Below are 15,061 nucleotides of genomic sequence, written 5' to 3'. Positions count from 1 at the left end.
GTAGTAGTATTAGTATTATTATTATAGGTATTATTATTATTATTATTAGTAGTAGTAGTAGTAGTAGTAGTAGTAGTAGTAGTAGTAGTATTATGATTATTATCATTACTCTTATTATTATTTGTATTATAATTATTATTATTATTAGTATTATTATTATTATTATTAGTAGTAGTAGTAGTAGTAGTAGTATTTTTTTATTATTATTATTATTATTATTATTAGCTAAGCTACGACCCTAGTTGGAAAAGCATGAAGCTATAAACCTAAGGGCTCCAATAGTGAAAATAGCCCAATGAGGAAAGAAAATAAGGAAATGGATAAGTTATATTTAGGAGGGCTCCAGTAGTGAAAATAACCCTGTGAGGAAAGAAAATAAGAAAATCGATGAACTGTATGAAAACTAAGGAATAAAATTTTTTTGATATATTTTAAGATCAGTAACAACGTTAAAATAGATCTCTTATATATAATCAATGAATAGAGACTTATATCAACCTCTTCAACATAAAAAAAACATTCATTCCAATATTACATTGCATTGTGTGTGTTTATATATATATATATATATATATAGTGTGTGTGTGTGTGTATGTATATATATATATATATATATATATATGAAAAATAAGGAATAAATATTTATTAATATATTTTAAGATCAGTAATAACGTTAAAATAGATCTCATATATAATCAATGAATAGAGACTTATATCAACCTCTTCAACATAAAAAAAACATACATTCCAATATTACATTGCATTTTCTGTGTGTTTATATATATATATATAAATATATATATATATATATATATTATATATATATATATATATATATATAAATATATATATATATATATGTATGTATATATATATGTATATATATATATATATATATATATTCTCGTTGAAATTCACATGTTTACGCATTAGTTTATTGTTATTTAATATACTGAGAACTCTTTACTAATGTATACTTATATAACTTTTCTTCATCCCATGCCTTTTTTCCCCAAGTGATGTTAAAGTCAAAAGCTGTTAGCCTTTAGGTTATATATTTCAAGTTATCAAAAAAGTTATTCATTGTACGTAAAGAGAGAGAGAGAGAGAGAGAGAGAGACTTTATCAAAAGCATGGTACCTCTAATAGTGTGTGAAATCTCATTAGTAATTTGAAGAGAGAGAGAGAGACTTTATCAAAAGCATGGTACTTCTAGTGTGTGAAATCTCTAGTAATTTGGAGAGAGAGAGAGAGAGAGAGAGAGAGAGAGAGAGAGAGAGAGAGACTATCAAAAGTATGGTACCTGTGATAGTGTGTAAAATCTTATTAGTAATTTGAAGAGAGAGAGACTTTATCAAAAGCATGGTACCTCTAGTGTGTGAAGTCTCTAGTAATTTGGAGAGAGAGAGAGAGAGAGAGAGAGAGAGAGAGAGAGAGGACCTTGGTACCTCTAATAATGTGAATAATGTGTGAAATTTCATTTGTAATTGAAGAGAGGGACTTTATTCAAAGCATGGTACCTCTGATATTGTGTGAAATATCATTAGCAATTTGGAGAGAGAGAGAGAGAGAGAGAGAGAGACTTTATCAAGACCTTGGTAACTCTAATATTGTGTGAAATTTCATTAGCAATTTGAAGAGAGAGAGAGAGAGAGAGAGAGAGAGAGAGAGAGAGACTTTATCAAAACCTTGGTACCTCTAATAGTGTGTGAAATTTCATTAGCAATTTGAAGAGAGAGAGAGAGAGAGAGAGAGAGAGAGAGACACTATCAAAACCTTGGTACCTCTAATAGTGTGTGAAATTTCATTAGTAATTGGAGAGAGAGAGAGAGAGAGAGAGAGAGAGAGAGAGAGACTGAGACTTTATCAAAACCATGGTACCTCTACTAGTGTGAAATTTCATTAGCAAGTTGAAGAGAGAGAGAGAGAGAGAGAGAGAGAGAGAGAGAGACTTTATCAAAAGCATGGTGTGAAATCTAGTAATTTGGAGAGAGAGAGAGAGAGAGACAGACAGACTTTATCAAAAGCATGGTGTGAAATCTCTAGTAATTTGGAGAGAGAGAGAGAGAGAGAGAGAGAGAGAGAGAGAGAGACTATCAAAAGCATGATGTGAAATCTCTAGTAATTTGGAGAGAGAGAGAGAGAGAGAGAGAGAGAGAGAGAGACTTTATCAATAGCATGGCACCTCGATCACTGTAGCATTTTCCTTTCTGAAGGTGCTTCGCTTCAGCGGATACTTCACAGAGCACATCGAGAGCGGCCTGCAGGTGTATCGAATTCGCCCTGTCGTCATCTGTTATTACCTTCTCGATGACGCAATCGTGGTTATAGAGCCCAAGACACCTGTGAGTACTGTATTTTGCCGTCATTTTTGACGGGGCACGTAAACTATAGTCAATTTCTTTAGCGATGCAGATTTGCACAGACTCGCAGGGGAGCCCTTTTAGCTCGGAAAAGTTTCCTGATCGCTGATTGGTTGGACGAGATAATTCTAACCAATCAGCGTTCAGGAACCTTTTCCGAGCTAAAAGGGCACCGCTGCGAGTCGGTGCAAATCTGCTTCGATAAAAGAAATGGACTATAGTTATAGTATGATCTTGACCTTTTCAGATGATCTCTGTAAGTACTTTATTATTATTGAAATTGTGAAAATAATTATTATTAGAATTATAAGTTATTATTAGAATTATAAAAAATTAAAATTATAAAAAATTAAAATTATAAAAAATATTAAAATTATAAAAATTATTAAAATTACCATTAATATTTTAAAAATTATTAAAATTACTATTAAAATTATTAAAATTACTATTAAATTTATAAAAATTATTATTAGAATTATAAAAATTATTATCCAAATTAGAATTATTATTATTAAAATTAACATAGAATTATTATTATTAAAATTATTATTTGTGAAGGAATTCTAAATTCTCATTGGATGAAAAATAATTTGCATAAAGATAGAAATAGATTTTATTTTCAAAGTTACATTTCGTGTTAAAGATTCATAAGATTTGTTCTAAAAAGTTTTTTTTTCACACAAAGACATGTAAAGTGTTTTGTTTTTACTCCAAACTCATATCACATAAAGATTAAGAAGGAAGAATAGTAAGACATTAGAATATATATATAAAACTAGAGGGACTCTCAGTAGAGCGCAGACCTGCACGGTAGCTCATTTCTTGACCTTTTGCTTGACCTTGACTTTGACCTTAACACGTATTAATTGGCGTGAATTTTCATACACTCAGATATTAACTAAGTTTGAAATAAATCTCTGTGACAACAATGTCCAAACTTACGGCTGATTTCAGGAATTGGAAATTTTTCTTAACCGTGATGACCTTTGACCTTGACCTTTCAAAATTTAAACATTTCCAGCTTTTTACATAAGTCTTGACCTTTGACCTTGACCTTTCAAAATTTGACCATTTCCAACTTTTTACATGAGTCTTGACCTTTGACCGTGACCTTCCAAAATTTAATCATTTCCAGCTTTTTACATATCAGTTAATTCTTGCAAGTTTCATTACTCTACGATTAAAATTGTGGACGGGAAGGTGTCCACAAACACACACGCACACAAACAAACAAACAAACAGGGGACAAAACATAACCTTTTTCCAGCTTCGTCGGCGGAGATAAATAGATTTTTTGGGGTTTCCAGAACTCGGGTCTTGAGCAGGGCCGGTTACTGAGTCGCCAAAGAGTGCCACATCCCGAAGGAGGTTTCTGGCACTGGACACAGCTCAACTTAGGAATGCCTCTGTCCCTCTACGGCAGGAAGTTTGTCATTTGTGACTGTGATCCTTTCACAAAGGTGAATCTTAGATGTCTTTATGCTTTTATCAAAGGATTTGTATATATATATATATATATATATATATATATATATATATATATATATATATATGTATATATATATATGTATATATATATATACAGCTGAACTCGGTTGAGTCCCTTGTTATGCTGGGAGGAACGTAGAGAGTAGAGGTCCCCTTTTTGTTTTTGTTTCTTTGTTGATGTCGGCTACCCCCCAAAATTGGGGGAAGTGCCATGGTATATGTATGTGTATATATATATATATATATATATATATATATATATAATATATATATATTTGTTATCTGCATTTTTTTTATATCTTAGTTTTACTCATATTCATTGTCAGTCCTACATTTCTTCTTTGTCTATTTAAATCTATCATCTTTAGAAGAAATGCTAAAGATAAGATGATAGATTTGAATAGACACATATATACATACATATATACATATATATATATATATATATATATATATATATATATATATATGTACAGTATATATATACAGTATATCCCCTTCTGAGTGGAGATACCTTAACGTGATGAAAGAGTTTGCGCATCGCCATGATCAGCAAAGCGCTACTAGTCAGGGCCACCAATAATAGGTTGGTTTGCTGTGAACAATCAGATGAATATCTCCTACTATCACTCCTCTGCACTGGCCAGTGCTGTGATGAAAACTGGCCTAATCCCAGACATGAATTGACATGCCTGAGGCCTTTGGCCTGCAGTGGTGTAGTAATGGCTGCATTTGTTGTTGTTGTTTGTTGTGTATGTTTACCAAAAGTTTAAGAATATCTTATCTGTAAAACGTAATTTAGTTTATAAGTTTATTCCATATTTCTTTTACTATGGAGACGTCCACTTATGAAATGTGCATTGCAGGAATATCTAGTGAGCGAAGGCACGGAGCTGAAAAACCCCCTCCCAATACCACAGGATCCTTACAACCTCCTCAGGAGGTCAAGGGCGGAATCCCCCTCCAGAGGCTCGGATCTGCGACCCAGATCGGCTCCATTGGCTCCACCAAATCTTCGAGGTGTTGTCCTCAAGTAAGGTTATTCAGGGTATTGTTTGATAAATATTTTTTTCAGTCTACCACTATCTTATCATCTCTGTATTTACTTATCCTTAATAGGTAATAGGTTGGCCAGGGCACCAGCCACCTTTTGAAACACTACTGATATAGAGTTATGGGGGCCTTTGACTGGCCAGACAGTACTACATTGGATTTTTTTTCTCTGCTTACGGTTCATTTTTTCTTTGCCTACATATACACCGAATATTATTATTATTATTATTATTACTTGCTAAACTACAACCCTAGATGGAAAAGCAGTATGTTATAAGCCCAGGGGCTTATAGTCTGGCATATTCTTTATATATACTTCTCTGTCTTCATACAACTGACAACACTGAAATTACCAAACAAATGTTCTCTCAAGGCATTAACTATTGCATTGTAATTATTCATTGGTTACTTTCCTCTTGGTAAAGGTAGCAGCTCTTGTAGGAGAAGGACACCCCAAAATAAAACCGTTGTTCTCTTGTCTTGGGTAATGCCATAACCTCTTTACCATGGCCTTCCACTGTCTTGGATTAGAGTTCTCTTACTTGACGGTACGCTTGGGTACACTATTCCATCTTATTTCTCTTACTCTTATGTTAAATTTTTTATAGTTTACATTGGAAATATTTATTTTAACGTTGTTACTTTTCTTAAAATATTCTATTTTTCCTATCTTCCTTTCCCCACTGGGCTTATAGCATCCTGCTTTTCCAACTAGGGTTGTAGCTTAGCAAGTAATAATGATGATAATAAAAATAATAATAATGTTCTTTATAAATCAACATTTATGAAGCATTTGCGATACTTTGCAGGCCTACAAAATGTGATTAAGAAGTCAAAAATAAAGTAGGATAGAAAGAGATGGCAAATAATAAGAATAAAAGAAAAATTAGAAAAAGAATGTTCAGGAAAATACAAGGGTCTTATATAAGTAAATGCAAATACTAAGATTAATGAACGAATGGATTTATTGTATGGAGGCAGAGCTAAGAGTTAGATGTAATGCCCTTATAAGTGCAAGGCAGAAATGTTTTCTGTAGAGACTGTCAAGTATATAATTATTATTATTATTATTATTTTTACTAAGCTACAACCCTAATTGGGAAAGCAAAATGCTATTAGCGTAAGAGCTCCAACAGGGAAAAATAGCCCAGTGAGGAAAGGGAAATATGGAAATTGATAAACGCTATGAGGAATAGCGAACAATTAAAAAAAAATATTTAAAAAACAGTAACATCATAACAGATATTTCATATAAACCATAAAAAGGAAAGAATTTAGCCATTTCAAAAAGAAAATATTCTAGGTGTTGATAGAATTACAAGGGAGACCATGCTTTGTTATGGTGGTGATGGTTAGATCATATGGCTGACCAGAGTTATTAAGGTATATCTGGATGAAGGAAAAGTTCATAATGAATAGGTAAGAGGAACAATTGCTGTTTGATAACAGTAGATGTGGTACAGATAACTATAAGAGTGTAGAGTAGGATTTTTATTAAGTCAAGTGACATAATGGGTATGGTAATATGCTGTTAATTAATTACATGTATCATATATATATATATATATATATATATATATATATATATATATATATATATATATATGTGTGTATATGATAAATTTTGCACATTTAAACGTGTTTTTCATATTTCAAATAAGCCACACTGTAATAATCTTTGAGGAACTGACTTGTTTAATCATCACAGCCAACAACCATGACTCTGGAATGAATGAAAAAATAGTCATTAACAAATTGTGTGTGTGTATATATATATATATATATATATATATATATATATATATATATATATATATATATATATATATATGGAGTATATATATATGCAGTATATATAAAGCTCAGTAGTGGAATGAAAAGCCCAATGCATTTACAGTTACATTTTATTTTATAATGAATTTAAATTTGCATCCCTTTCAGATTTGACACCTTAGTAGAAGGCGTTGATTGCGGACAGCCAGCCGTGAGTCCAGCAGTTCTGCTCTACAGACCAGAGGATCTTACAATCGAGCTTCGCCAACCTTCGTACTTCGACCACGCGGAAATCAAGAAATTCAGTCCGCTGATCCTCCGAGCAGTGAAGGTGCCATTAAGCGATACGAGGAAGAGTAAGTTATCTGTTTTTTGTTACCATGCCTCCTGTTATTGTTGGGATGGGAGAAGCTAGAGTGATGCTTTGGTGTATGATTTCCTTGGGCCTTAAGGGCCTTTGGTAATCTTCATGCTTGTCGCAATTTTAGTAAGAGATCCTGTAAACTAGTAGAATACATTTATCTGTGTTTCTCTGTGGGTGTTAATTTATCCCACAATCATGAGGTCATCATACGTACATGCAGTGGTAGTAGTTGTAGTTTTGTGAGTAGAGTCAAAATTAAATTAGAATTTTGCTATTGTTATGATTGTCCTAATCAAACTAGGTAGGATAATCTCCAGAACGAATAATCTAATGGCTTGATATAGCTCTAGGCTATAAAATTTTGATTGTACATTAGTTTAAGAGGACATTTTTAGATCCTCTCAGGTCTCAAACAACAGATTCGTCCTTTAAAAGGAAAATCTTGGGCAAGGTAAAATCGAAGATAAGCAGCTATCCCGGTCTGGTGTTCCAGTAAATCCTCATAGAAAAAAAAACGAATTTTGACATAGAAAAAATCTGTTTTTGGGTGAGATAGCCATGTCGTCCTGATGGAAGGTCCTTCCGGCAGCTTCCTACTGTATAATATTCTGCGAGTGATATTACAAGAGAATTACTGTCAGGTATCACGTGGTTCCAACCCCCAGAAACAACTATCCTTTCGATCGCAGCGTCCTACTCTGTGCGTAGTTCTTTCGAATGCGCTTATTTCAGCTTTTTGGGAGTATTTCTACGCATGATGGCTTTCTCTTAGTCGTCTAAGTTGAGTACTCCCTTCTTTTACAGTTTGAATTTGCTTTCACTGTCTTACTGAGTTCCAATCAAACCAGGAAATTAGGTTGAAAGAGATGCCTCCGAAGTACTGCACTTATGTAATTAATTTTGATTGAATGTCTCCTTTCGTCAGGTGGTTTCGTCGACATAGGAGAAGAGAGCGAGGTCGGAGACTGGATCATGCCTCGTCATTTGATTCCTCCTGCAAACGTAAACATCTTTGGCAGGAGGTTAGTGACAGAAAACATTAATTTTGTTGATGTTACCAAAGCTATTTTACATATTCAGTGATATGCGTATGAGTGAATTTTATCAGCTGGTTCGAAAGATCTACATTTAAAAAAGCCTTCATATTAGAGTGTAGTTTCTCTTCTCATTCAATGCTGTTGTATTTGGAGACATTAATACTATGGGCTGCGAATTTGCAAAAACCCCTAGCGTGGCCAGAAGGGCCTAGTAGTTTAACAAAACATTAATCTTTTTTTGTTCTAAAAATTCTAAGTATTTTACCAGAATTAAATCCTTGTTCTTCAATACAGGTGCAATTGATTTGTTCATGTTTTTCTTAAAGTTAGTGACAAAAAGAATAGGCATTTAATTTTTAAGTTTCCTACTTGTGACAATTTTTGTTTTACATATTACATTTTTAAAGCATTAAATATGTAGTTTCGTTTTTACATTTACCACTATTTATCCTTATATACATTTGATTGAATGCTCTGATGGAAGTTTTTTTTAATGCAGCCAATTGATTGTGAAAAATTTTACCGGAGGTACACTTTTTCATCTATAAGTTATATATGCATTTTTATTATTTTTTCTTAAATACAGCTAGTATTGTTGCTACGTTCTTTTACATTTAAAGAACAGTTCCAACTTTTGTATATAAATTTCAGCTAATATGGAATTCATGTAATGGAATACAGTATTTTTTAAACCAAATCCAAACAATTCTCCATCATCCTCACCCTCATAAAGTTACTGAAGTGCATCTGATAGTTTTAACATTACAGAGAGAGAAAATGTATGATTACCTCCTCTATCTTATTCCCTAAGTAATTCTCGCCTAAATTTTCATCTAAGTATTCATGAAAATTCTTCCTCCATGATATTTTTTTGGCTTTGTACTCTGTAGTCCCCACATATAGTGAATTCTTTAATTGTTAATTATTATTTTTTCATTCCTTCCAGAGTCATGGTTGTTGGCTGTGATGATTACACAAGTCAGTTCCTCAAAGATTATTACGGTGTGGAAAATTCCCCTCCTATGAAGACTGTTGAAACAAGGAAGGTAAGATTCTCCCAAGGGAAAGTGAATGAAAGTAATTTCATAACTTACTATACCAGATAATTTTATAGCTGTCAGTATGTCCAGTGTTTAAGATGCTGCTCAGTTCATGACAGTTTTCATAATGGCTTTGAAGGATTTGTCAGTAATTATAACAAGCTTTCACTCAATGATTTCATTAGAATGCTTTAGATTTGTGGTAGTGTATCACACAGTTGTTAATAATCGTGCCGGATTATGTATGTAATCGATGCATAGGTTTGCTTAAAGGCTAAAGCAAATGGATGTTACAGACTAATACACACACAAAGCCACTCCAACACCTAAAATCATAAGACACCTTATACGTCTCGAACTGTCGACCTAACCGCGCCAGAACTTCTCGCTGCTGGGAGGAACAACGCTGGTGACTGGTACAACACATGAATATGCACTACCAGGGTCTAAGCGATGTCAGGCAGGGCAGCCAATCGGGCGTATGGTCTACCCCAAAGCCCAAATCAAAAGTCCCTTAAAAGAAGGCAACTGTGTTTACCCCCATACAAATGTGAAAAAAGCACGTTCATAGAAGATGTATTCTTGCATTTTGAAACATTCAATAACACGATTTTATTGATGTTGATAAGGTTCCATCTTCTGAGTTTACAAGCATTACCCATATGAATTTAGTTGCCATGAAATATGCATTTCAGATAAGTCATTTAATATAGATTAATTGTATACCAAGAATAGAAACTGTGAATGCAAGTGGTTCAATTGGATAAAGTAATTATGAGAACTATATTAGTCTTGCTTTTGTTTAGAATTTTATTTTTATTGCCTATAATTGAGAAGAAAGTGTAGAATTTCTCTATTATTTTTATATGTTCTTTATAAATTTTTAGATGTAAACATTGTAAAATTGGGAATAATGCCTTTTTATGCCGTGATAAAAGACCATATATAAATTTTTTTACATGTTATCCTGAGGAACAGGATTCAACATAAACAGTGTTTACCAGTTATAACAGTTTCACCTCAAAAGAGGCTTCAAAATATATGTTGTAGTTCATCGGCTGTTTTTTTTTTTTTAGCCGGACGAGTCTGGATCCAGTGGCAAAACCCAATCGGATATCGTGCCAAGGCCTAAGATCCGGCGAGGCCTCCTCAATGCCAAAGATGCTGCCGTAAGTTCACTTGTAAAATTTGTTTTCATTAATATTCAACAAAAGTTGGTATTCACAGTACTGTAGTCTATAAGTGTGAGGTTCTTCCATCTTTTCAGATATTCCTTCTGCAATTAATATTTCTGGGAGAAGATTTTGATTGTGCCAAAAATTAGATTTAGTTATTTACTCACAACTTTTTATTATTATTATTATTATTTGTTATTACTACTAGCTAAGCTCCAACCTTAGTTGGAAAAGCATGATGCTACAAGCCCAAGGGCTAAAACAGGGAAAATAGCCCAGCAAAGGAATGAAATAAGGAAATAAATAAGATATATTTTAGAAGTGATGAATAAAAAATATAGAATGTCTTGATATCAGTAATAAGGTTTAAAAAAATATGTCATATATAAGGAATTTTGACGTAGGAAAAATCTATTTTTGGGCTCAAGCCATGTCGTCCTGATGGAAGTTCCCTCCGGCAGATTCCTACTGTATAATATTTCTGTGATTGATATTGGAGAGAGACTGGTCAATCTGTTCTACACATTATCATTTGCTGCAATTTTGAACTTCTGAAGTTCCGCAAATTGAAATATTACGGAACAGTTGAATTGAGTGCCACTTCAAAAATGTTTTACTTTTTATCCAAATTATTCCTTTTTAGTATCAATAGCTATAATCAATGCAACTAGTTTACATATATTGATATAATCGACTATCTATCTTCTTTCTGTACAAAGATAGATGTGATTTACCTTGATGAATGTTGAAAATTAAAAATCTCAACTCCTTGTGACTTGCATGAAAAAATGAAAAAGTGTTTGCATTTAGGTACCTAGGTATATATATATATATATATATATATATATATATATATATATTTATATATATATATATATATATATATATATATTTATATATATATATATATATATAATATATATATATATACACATATATATACATATGTATATATATATATATATATATATATATATGATGTGTATATGTATATATATGTATGTCTATATATAAATAAGACTGTGATGCTTATAGGACATCTGTGACTCAAATTAAAGAGCTATTAACACCATCATATTCATGGTTTAGTGTGATCCCAAGTCATTACGAAAGGGTCAATGATTTTTCCCTACAATTTACTCAGAAAGTAACCAGTCGGAGATTCAAATGCCCTAATTGTGCTTATGACTTATCAAAATGAATGGTATTCAGAAGACTCTTGCTTGTTGTAAGTGATCAAGTGCCGAAAAGGTAACGTCTCTTGCCTGGTGTTTGCCGGTCGGGGGTTTGAGTCCCACTCAGACTCGTTAGTGCTATTAGTGTCTGCAACATTACCATCCTTGTGAGCTAAGGTTTGGCGGGTTTGGGGGAGCCTATAGGTCTATCTGCTGAGTCATCAGCAGCCACTGCCTGGTCCTAGCTTGGGTGGAGAGGAAGCTTGGGTGCTAATCATATAGTATATGGTTAGTCTCCAGGGCATTGTCCTGATTGCTAGGGCAATGTCACTGTCCCTTGCCTCTGCCATTCATGAACAGCCTTTAAACCTTTAAACCTTTGTGGGATCTGTTTGGAAATGTTGAAATTCATAAGTCTATAAGTCTTATCAGTCATATTCCATACAGTATTTTGTAATCTATGATTACTTTAATACATTAAATTGCTCCTTTTTTTATTATTGGATTGGCTTAGAGTGTATTTGATAAGGGATTCTAATTATCTTTTTGTAAAATATGGCTTTATTAATATCTTGGAAATTCTCTTGATGTTTAGAAATAAAATTGTTTTCTCTTTTCAGATCCTTCGTTTCTCGGCAAAGTTGGACTCACCAGATGGAGAGGAGAGTGATAGGAATTTCATTCTGACTTACCATCTTATTGATGATACATTTGAGATAACAGAACTGGTAAGTCTTTATAATATAGATAGTTAACATTAAAACTGTTACAACAAAAAGCATTTTGCGTAACAATTTTTTCAGCTTCTGGGGTTTGTATTTTAAGTCAATAATGTTGTGACTGTTCTCGAAATATTTCATTCTGATTGTTTATTCTTCTCTTGTAGTATGTTTATTTCCATGTTTCCTTTCCTCACTTGGCTATTTTTCCCTGTTGGGGCCCTTGGGCTTATAGCATCTTGCTATTCCAACTAGGGTTATAGCCTATCATGTAATAATGATAATAATAATACATCTTGTTTTATCATGTATTTTTTATCATATTTAATATTATGTCTACCTCTTGATTTGAATTCTTGCAATTTCCTTTCTCATCTCTGATGGTGAAGCTATTTTTTTAAATGGCTTGGAATGATAATGAAACAATTTATCACTTCCTTTAGTCATATGCATGTTTATTTTGCAGCCAAACCCAGGAGGACTCGGCGGACGCATGTTGTGTCGAAGTCATGTCCCAAAACCTCCGCCATCCGAAAATGAGAAAGGTGCTGGCATGTACGCTTGCAGGGATATCTACAATCTGGATGATTTCTATATAGGTAAGCAGTTACTGTAATAACCATAATACAATAGTGACAATTGGTCAATAGAGTAATTAGGATTATAGAAATAATGATAATAAAGCAATATGATGAAGAGACCTTGTGGTGGAGGTGTATGTACGGAAGATGATAAAGGGATTTTGACGAAGGAAAAATCTATTTCTGGGGAGAGACCTGTGGCGCCCGGCGAAAAGTCCTTCTTGTATACCTTTTCTGATAAAAACCTTCCAATTATACCAGAGAAAGATAAAAGCATGGAATGCTGAGGTTACAACCCTCGCGCGAGCACCTTTTGGGTGTCGTGTATAAAGCAAAGGCGCGTGAAATCCACTATTCACAGGTTGTCTTCCATTTAGTTAATTCCTTCGCCAAAGGGATGAGCCGATACAGAGGCCCTAGACACATCCCCATCGCCGCACCACCCACGCCACGACGCGAGCGCCATCTGAACAACATCCTTCTGTATTGACCATGATGGCTTGGAAAGGAAAGGGTGGGAACGTGTAAAATAAGGGGAAGGGTTTCGCCGGGCGCCACAGGTCTCTCCCCAGAAATAGATTTTTCCTTCGTCAAAATCCCTTTTCTGGGTCGAACCTGTGGCGCCGGGCGAAAATGTACCAGAGAATGCCTTCCAAGCCCAACAATAACTACTAATTTAATAAGGGGAGAGAAACAACACCATGTAAAGAAAATCATATATAATTCAGGTAAGTAGGCATAAAATATAAACTAGCCACAGGGCATAGTGAGAGTAAGGATAAACAAACATGATAACAAGGAAACCTCTGAGTATCAGAGGAAAACATGCAACAAAACTGACATGGCTAAGAATATCCCAACTTAATAACAAGGGAAAACAATAATAGTTACAATCATATTAACCTAATATGTAATACACTTAGGGCTAACGAACCACCAAGGAAGCGGCGTCGTGGTGCGAGTGGCGGGTAGGAGGGAGAAGAGAAGAGATGGATGAAAGGAAGAACAAAAGATCAATGGGGAGAGATAAGGCTCCCAGCTGCAACCGTTGGATATTTAAGAGCCTGTAAGTTCTTTAGATAGTGGCGTTTGAAGACCATAGGAGATTTCCAACCCGTGTACTTCTTAAGGTTATCAAAGTCCATATTCTGGAAATAGTTGATGGAGGTAGCTATCGATCGGATATCATGAGCATGGGGAAATGATCCCGGATTGGCTTGTTTAATGAAGTATAGGATCTGTTGCCTAATGCCACGTATGGAAATGGTACCTCCTTGTTCTCTGATAAACAAGGGGCCAGACGATTGGGTAGCAGTCCTGGCTAAAAAGGCCCTGAGAGTGGTGACCGGACATAGAGAAGTATCTTGGAGAAGAGGAATAATCTTCCAAGGGGACCACCTATTTTGGGGGTCCTCGTTCTTAGCTAGGAACGCCCTGTCTGGTGAAAGAAGTACCTCACCTGAAGGGAGGAAATCCATGTTCTCTGAGTTTCGTGAGAGAGCTGCTAGTTCTGAGATTCTGGAACCCGAGGCCAAAGCTGTTAGAAATAAAGTCTTCCTAAGAAGAGTGATATAAGAGCAGGATTCGTTGTCCGTGTCGGAGGCCAGTTTGAGGACATCATTTAGAGACCAAGAGACCTTTTGAGGACGGACCGAAGGTCGAAGCCTAGCACATGCTTTTGGAATAGATGAGAAATAAGACTCCGCCAGGTTAATGTTAAACCCAACCAGGAAGACTTTCCTCAGAGCTGACTTAATGGTGGTTATAGTGCTAGCTGCTAGGCCTTTGTCAAAAATGGACCTAAAGAAGGAGATGGCTAAATTAGGAGTCATAACCGAATGGTCTGAAGTCCTTAAGAAATCCGCTAGTTTCTTAACCGCCGAATCATATTGGCGAATCGTTGAGTCCCTTTTGTCTGATTCTATAAAGAGGACATTATCTGGGTCGATGTTTGCGTCCCTACGTGCCGCAAACTTCATGAAATCCACAAAGTTAGGGTTTTGGCTATCCTTGAGGAATCTGACACAGTCCGTGTTTGGACCACCTGGGTCAGTTTGGGGAATGGGATCCGGAAGGGACGGAGTTTCAACTCGAGGAGGAGAGGAAACCAACTGCTCTTTGGCCAGTGAGGTGCCACTAAAGCTACTACCCCGTTGAAGGAGCGGAGTTTGTGCAAGACTTTCAGTAGAAGATTCACTGGAGGGAATAAGAAGATCTTCTGCCAATGGTTCCAATCCAGGGTTAATGCGTCCATGGCATAAGCCTGAGGGTCCAGGTTCGGTGTCACATAACA

The 15,061-nt window shown here is 34.8% G+C and overlaps 1 protein-coding gene across 1 annotated transcript in view; it reads left to right on the top strand.

Moving 5' to 3' along the window:
- Positions 1-15,061, top strand: part of LOC137629365 (EF-hand domain-containing protein 1-like) — a 35,051-nt gene that overhangs the window by 7,895 nt on the left and 12,095 nt on the right. The window contains exons 4-12 of the mRNA XM_068360618.1: positions 2,217-2,345; positions 3,671-3,823; positions 4,718-4,884; positions 6,846-7,033; positions 7,967-8,063; positions 9,025-9,124; positions 10,195-10,287; positions 12,089-12,196; positions 12,654-12,786. Coding sequence (XP_068216719.1) covers positions 2,217-2,345; positions 3,671-3,823; positions 4,718-4,884; positions 6,846-7,033; positions 7,967-8,063; positions 9,025-9,124; positions 10,195-10,287; positions 12,089-12,196; positions 12,654-12,786 — 1,168 coding nt within the window. The remainder of the gene's footprint in view (positions 1-2,216; positions 2,346-3,670; positions 3,824-4,717; positions 4,885-6,845; positions 7,034-7,966; positions 8,064-9,024; positions 9,125-10,194; positions 10,288-12,088; positions 12,197-12,653; positions 12,787-15,061) is intronic.

Source organism: Palaemon carinicauda, chromosome 37 (genome assembly GCF_036898095.1).
Source record: "Palaemon carinicauda isolate YSFRI2023 chromosome 37, ASM3689809v2, whole genome shotgun sequence".
NCBI classification, from domain to species: Eukaryota; Metazoa; Arthropoda; class Malacostraca; order Decapoda; family Palaemonidae; genus Palaemon; species Palaemon carinicauda.
This window is presented reverse-complemented; position numbering and strand designations above follow the sequence as displayed.